This window comes from Pteropus medius, unplaced genomic scaffold, assembly GCF_902729225.1.
Source record: "Pteropus medius unplaced genomic scaffold, Ma_sr-lr_union100, whole genome shotgun sequence".
Classification (NCBI taxonomy): domain Eukaryota; kingdom Metazoa; phylum Chordata; class Mammalia; order Chiroptera; family Pteropodidae; genus Pteropus; species Pteropus medius.
Window position 1 is genome coordinate 844564 of NW_024345919.1, and position 6914 is coordinate 851477.

Consider the following 6914-nt stretch of genomic DNA (forward strand, 5'->3'; position numbering starts at 1 on the left):
TTAAAATCTGTGACTGATAACACTCAAAAATATTTTTTCTTGTTGGGTCAGGGATGGTTGATGTTCTCATTTTAACTTAGTCTCACCTAAGCTTTGGTTTGGGTTGTAGATCCCATTGAGTCTCTTGCTTTTTCTCAATCTATTTCTAGGCCAAGTTTTCACTCCAAAGGCTTAATCATCTCACCCCTGGCCACTGTGAACCCAATGACACATTCGCTAACTCTCAGCTCAGACTTCATCTGTATTCTTCCTGAGGAGCATATCAAATCTTAAGCTCTATCTATGGAAACTGAGGGCGCTTGTAAAGCTAAACTCAATTCATCCTTTGCCTCACCTTCCTGTTTCTTAGATGACTTTAATGAGACCACATGCCAGGTTGTTATGTGGACAGCCTGTGGGGCTAGCTTGTTCACAATAGGCCTAATTATGAAGCAAGAAGAGGCCTTCAACTCTTGGCATTTCCCTCAATTTATCCTCAGAGGCAGTGCAGTAAAGGAATATCAAGACATACCACTTATCATCTGTCTCCCCACCCTTGGATTCTTTTGTTTTCTTATGGTATTTTCCTCTTTCTCTTCCTTAGATGAAACTCTCTGCTCAAGTGAGTTTCTCAGGCCTAGATCCTGGTTTGTTAAGGGGAAAAAGGAAATAGAAGATCCTATTTTTAATCCTCAACCAATGCCCAGATTTTGTGACTATTATCTTGATAAATAGGTCAAAAGACTCAAAACTTATAGATGTCTTGTTTGTTTTCCTGTCTTTACTCTCTGTTTGTGGCTATGAGACTCATGGGGAAGGTACTTTGAGGTAGAAAACAATAAAAACATGATTTAAGGAAGAAATTAAAATGCTTCAGTTTATTGTTTGTAGAGTAGTCTCCCTTTATACTACTCAAAGGTTCTGTGGACTATAAAATCAATGTGTCTGAGTACAATGGCAGAAGATCTGGAAAAGTGCAGAAATAATCTAAGAATTAAATGACTTTTGCTCAGTGTTAGTGTAGATGCTGAACTAAGTATTTAAGTAGCCCCTTGCTTGCATTGTGATTTAGGAGACTGAGAAATCTAAAGAGATTTAAATTATAGAAATAAGATTTTAAAGACACTTGACAGATAGTAGTATGTTTATATATCTTTTCTTTCTTCTGGTAGTGGAGTGTAAGAGAGTGTAATTTTTTAGGTATACCTGATATAATTGGTGCAGCAAAATAGGTAGAGCAGTAAGCAAAATATTGTCATCCTCCACTTATTGTTTCTATGAAAATTCTTACCTACCCTTGTTCTCACAATAGATCATTATGACTCAAGTGGTTCAATGGGCAATGACAATGGTTGGAACTTAGAACAGTGGGCTGATTTGGAAACAGGCTAAACATCCATGTCATTTAGAATATGCAACTTAAGAGCCCACAATGTCCAGAGTGTTCTCTGGTTCTTTATGTGGCTTGACTGAGATGTGGAGACAGTTACTGGTCATTCCCATGGCATACAACAGAGCCTTTCTACTATGTCTCATTTGTGTACACTTACATATAATGTCAGACACTACACCTATGTCTCTCTCATCTATCTGTCTATCTATCTATCTATCTATCTATCTATCTATCTATCTATCTATCATCTATCATCATCTATATATCATCAATTTTTATCTATCTTCCTATTTGTACTATTACTGAAATATAATGCTAGTGATGGTACTTGCTATCATTATGTATTAGTAAAGATGTATTTGAACAGATCTAGATGTAATTGACAGTTCTTTCAGAATCATACAGAATCATAGATTTCAAGAGCCAAAAAGAATCTTAGAAATTACCTAATTTAAGTTTCCAGAGATGGGCTTAAGTGCTCCATAAACAATCGGGAACCATATACTAAGTTTTATGTATATTATTTGGAGGAAAAATGTTATAGATTTTATGAGTTTCTCAAAGAGATATATGATCCTCCTGAATATTAAAAACCACCTGATTCAATCACTTTAAATTTTTTTATTACTAGTTTCAAGTATACAATACATTGGTTAGATATTTATATAATTACTGAAATGACCACACATCCCCAATTACTCTATCAATTCCTTTATTTTACACACGAGGAAGCTAAGGAAAAATGACAATGTCATTTGTTCAGGTGCACAGGGTAGGCAAGTTGGAGCAATAAGAATCCAGATCACCTGATTTCTAGTTCCATACTTTTTTTTTTTCTCAAATGGTACTTTTTAAAATAATAACAACAGAGCTGTATTGACTGGCTCCTGCTCATCTTTTCATTCTCATGTCTTCCTTCTCTTTGCTCCATAGTCTATCATACTATATTTCTTTTCATTTCCTGAATACCCTGGGGATACCTCTGAGCTTTGTACCTCCAGGAGTGCTGGAGGAAACACTCAGCCCCCTCCTTAACCTGGCTTATTTCTTTGGTCTTAGGTGAGATAGAACTTCTTCTGGAAAGCTTTCACTGTCCCTTTCTTTGTATATTAAGTACCCTTCTCTGTTTCCCATAGGATCCTTCCTATGGTAGGTACCTAATGGTACCTATAACTGCTGTGGTTTCCCTTTACTAGCCTGGTTCTACTATAGATTATAAGATCTGTGGGTAGAAATACTCTACTTCCAAATTATAAAGGTATTATCCATTTCGCTCAACCTCCACTGCCAATACATTCATAACTAGCATACTTGTTGTCTAGGCTATGCAGTAGCTTCCTAGTAGATTTTCTAAAATCCACTTTTACCTGTCTCTAATCTGTTGTTCCTATAGCAGTTGATTTATCTTTTAAAATATGATTTGATTATTCCTTTGCTTAAAACTCATCAAAGACTTTATAATGAATTTGAAAAGAAAGAAAGATCCACAGAAATCTTATAGATAAGGTCCTGTTTGAGCTGACCTTAGCTCACTTTCCAGTTCTATTCTTCCCAACTTTTCTAACTCTCCATTTGCATTTGTTTCTCTCAGGCCCTCTTTTTTTTACTTCTAGCCTTTGCAAATACTACCTTCTCTCTCTGGAATGCTCCTCTCCTACTTTTTGCCTAATTAATTCCCCGCTCAATCTTAGGCCTCAGTTTAAAGGTCACTTTGTCAGAAGTGTTTTTCTTAATTTTTAATTCAAATCATTTGTCTTTAATAGAACCTCTAACAAAACTCAGCTTTTTTCTCAAAGGTGTTTATCACAAATTACAACTACATACTGACTTATACCTTAGGATTTTTTTTTTTTGTCAGCCATCCCAACTATACTATAAATTCCACAGAAATGAGAGCTATATATAGTTTTTTTACTACTATATACCTGAGTCTTAGCTCCAGAGCCTAGATTAAAGACCAGCAATAGAGGTGCCTCAGGTGCCGCATTAAAGAGGCATTTACTTTGAGGTTTGCATAAACCCTGACCTTGCATTTGCATGCCCATGTGGATGTGTGTCTCTTTAAAACTTGTGCCCTAGCTATCTCCCGTGGCTCACCCTAGTTCCATCCCTGCATAGATCAGTACCTAAAACATTAAATATTTACTAATATTTCTTAAAGGAATGATTGATTATCCCTCTATTTAGAGTCTATTAAATAGAATTTAACTTGGGAATTAGAACTATCAAAATATTTAATTGGTCTCAGCATTCTTCCTCTATGGGATTCTTACAGGAGAAGCTAGTCACGTAAAAAGCAATAACAAATAAAAATTTAACAAAACTATTTACTACTGCAGCCAGAATTTAATTTTCTAATACAGAGGTTCTGGTTAATCTTGTTTGTAATACTAAGTCTGGGTGGAAGGCATCAAGGGGCCTCTTACTATCTTCTAAGCTCCAAATATGACTCTCCATATTTTAGAATATAGGATACTGAAGCATTGGCTTCATGATACAGGATACTGAAGTATTAATAAGTGTGCTTAAGCACCCATGTATGGAAGAAGAGAAGCAGCCTCCTTACACCTCAGAGAAAATGTATCCTAACCAGAATTCTGAAATTTGAGCTACTGGTTCTGCTTTCTCTGTGGGGGAGGTAGAAGTACAAGGAAGATTATAGGGAGGATAACGAAGGCTTACACCTATATTTTATATTGTATATTTATGAAGACTATTCTTTTATTATCAGAGAAAAGTACATGATGTTACCTGAGTGATTTGAACTTCAAATACATTTTAAAAAATCAAATAAATTTTTAATATTCAAAACTAATAAGAATGTTTCCTTTTATTTGTGACCCTCATAGTTTCTCCCAGCCATTGGTCTGTGCCACTTCAGGGCGTCTCTCAGGACTTGCTTCACCTTATCATTTTGGAGACTGAAGATGAAGGGGTTCAGGAGGGGTATGATTATTCAGCTCAAGATTGAGGCACCTTTGTTGAGCAGCATGGACTGAGCCTCTGATATAAGGACATAGAGAAAAATGGAGCTTCCATAGTAGATGATCACCATTGTAAGGTGTGAGGCACAAGTGGAGAATGCTTTCTTGTGCTCGGCAGCTGTGGGGGCCCTGGGAACAGTGGAAAGAATGCAAGCATAGGAAATTGAGGTCAACGCCAGTGACACTGATGTGGAGAGCACAAAAGTCATCAACTCCAGCAGGCGATGTCGCTACAAGAGAGCCTCAGTAAGGGTCAACTGTGACAAAAGAAGTGGTCAATACCATTGGGGTCACAAAAAGGTTAGCTGGCCATGAGGATGGTGGGGCAAAAGACATAGAGGAATCCAGCTAGCCAGGAGGCCAGCACTAGTTGGGAACAGACACAACTACTCATTAGGATCTCATAGTGGAGTAGTCGGCAGATTGCCAGATAACAAACTAGAGACATGACAGCTAAGAGGAAAAGTCAGTGGTTCCTAGGAGAAAGTAGAGGTAGGATTGGATTATGCAGCTGGCAAATGAGATGGAGCAGTCCCCTGTGAGGATGATGACAAGCATCTTGGGAACCACAACAGACATGAGCAACAACTCCAGAAAGAACAAGTTCCACAGGAAGAAATACATCTGTGTGTGCAGATGTCTGTCCACCCAACTGAGCCCAATGACCAGTAGTTTGCCTATGGCTGCTATAATGTAGGTCATTGTCAACCCCAGGAACAGCAGAGACTTAAGGATGTGGCTACTGGGGAAACCCAGAAGGACAAATCTTGTTACCTGAGTCCAGTTTTCATGACTCATTTCCAGCCACCTGCAGGAGAAAAGAAACAAAATTTTGTAACTGGGTCCAAAGCCTCTACATACTAGTTTCACTGCTTCACATAGGCTGGATACTATCTCAGTAGTGTGGCTTTAGAAGAATCCAGAAGAGTGAGGAGTCAGAGAAGATCTTACAGAATAAATGTACCATGAGCAAAATCTTATCAGTATCAAGAACTCTTTTTTTAGTTTCAGTATTTGTAGTCCTTCTGTGTCCTGGCTTTACATAAAATAGAATAAAAATCTGGGATTTTATTATCTTTAGAGATTTTATTTTCCTTATGGGAATAGATTGTGCAAAGCCCCAATCCTGTCATAAGATATTTTGTTTTAAGACTTCCTTGTATAGAGTACAAGAAACCCTTTTTCTTAGGGTAATATTTACAACCCTTCTATCAATGTCAGCTCTGCCAACATTCTCATGGCATAAGATGGGGAGGGAAAGAGAACATTATCAAAAGAGAGAGGATATATCAACTTGCAATTTCAAATTTTGCCTTAATTTGTTCACCTTGTCCTTGGAGATTTTGGCATCTTATAAAATTCATTCACAAATTTTGAAGAATTGAATTTCACTGGATATCTTGGCTCCAAGGTTCTTTTCTCACATCCAACACCAAATACTAGAATTTCAAAGACCCTGCCTATCAGTTAATGAAATTGTTGGAAACCATTCTAAGACAAAAGAATAAAAATTATTATTAAGTTACTTTAATTGACAAGGAATGAAGTGTTGAGAACTTTGACAAAGTTTAATCCAGGATCATCTATTTCTGCTGACATCTGGCATTAAAGATGGAATGTGCATATATTTTCTTAATTCTGTCTGAAGCCACCTGAACAAAGATTATCAGCTGAGGCATGAATCCTGGTTTTAAGGCTAAAGGAGGGAGGCACTCAGGGAATGCTCTATTTAAATCCATTTTTGGCAGGAATAACTCCTGGGATTTAAGTAGCTAGCTAATAATAAAGTTTCATTCTGCTAGCCTAGACCAAAACCAAAGAAATGCCCCAATAAAACCCAGAAAAGGATTTTTTCTGAGAACAGTGGAAAGAATGCAAGCATATGTTTCATGTTTTCCAGAGAGCACTACTTCAGGATAACAATCATTTCAGATAAAGGAAATTCATTAACTGTGGCTCTTTCTAAAGTATTAAGTAAATATTATTAGTAGAACTAGCTTATAAAGCCTAGTTGTAATGCAATATTAACTTCTGGCTACTGTTATAAAATATATCACTAAAGTCTCTTATTGAGCACTCCATTGACAGTTAACTTGAGTAACTATAAGTTCTCAAGTCACTTTATTAGTTAGCTGTCTATCTTATTACTTCAGATAGGAACAATATAACCTTTGTGTATACATATTTAAAATTTGGTCATTTTGAACCTCAGAATAATCTTGTTGCCTGGCCCACTTAATTTCTAAGAAGACTTGCCTAAAGCCACATAATTAGAAATTATTAGAGTTATTACTGGAAATAGTTTCTCATTCCCATGCTCTTTGTTCTAAAAATACTGCTTGGCAAGATGAGGATCAATAAAGGGAAATAGAGCTTTGTGGGACACATACACATACACGTTTTTTATTCGATCTACACAATGACTTAATTTACACAATAAAATAGCTATTATTATTGTCCACTTTACTGGAACACAGCAGGTTTAAAAAACCTCCGAGGGAGAGTTAAGATGCACGTAACTATGCTTGTCTGACCATGGCACTGGTAAATATAACTAT

The 6914-nt window shown here is 36.7% G+C and overlaps 1 protein-coding gene across 1 annotated transcript; it reads right to left on the reverse strand.

Moving 5' to 3' along the window:
* Window positions 1-4069: 4069 nt before the first annotated feature.
* On the reverse strand, window positions 4070-5154 carry OR6T1 (olfactory receptor family 6 subfamily T member 1). Its single transcript, XM_039874846.1, is given in 4 exon segments — window positions 4070-4219; window positions 4221-4582; window positions 4585-4821; window positions 4824-5154. Coding segments are annotated over 4 exon segments (966 nt in total). The 3' UTR covers window positions 4070-4183.
* Between the last annotated feature and the right edge of the window lie 1760 nt (window positions 5155-6914).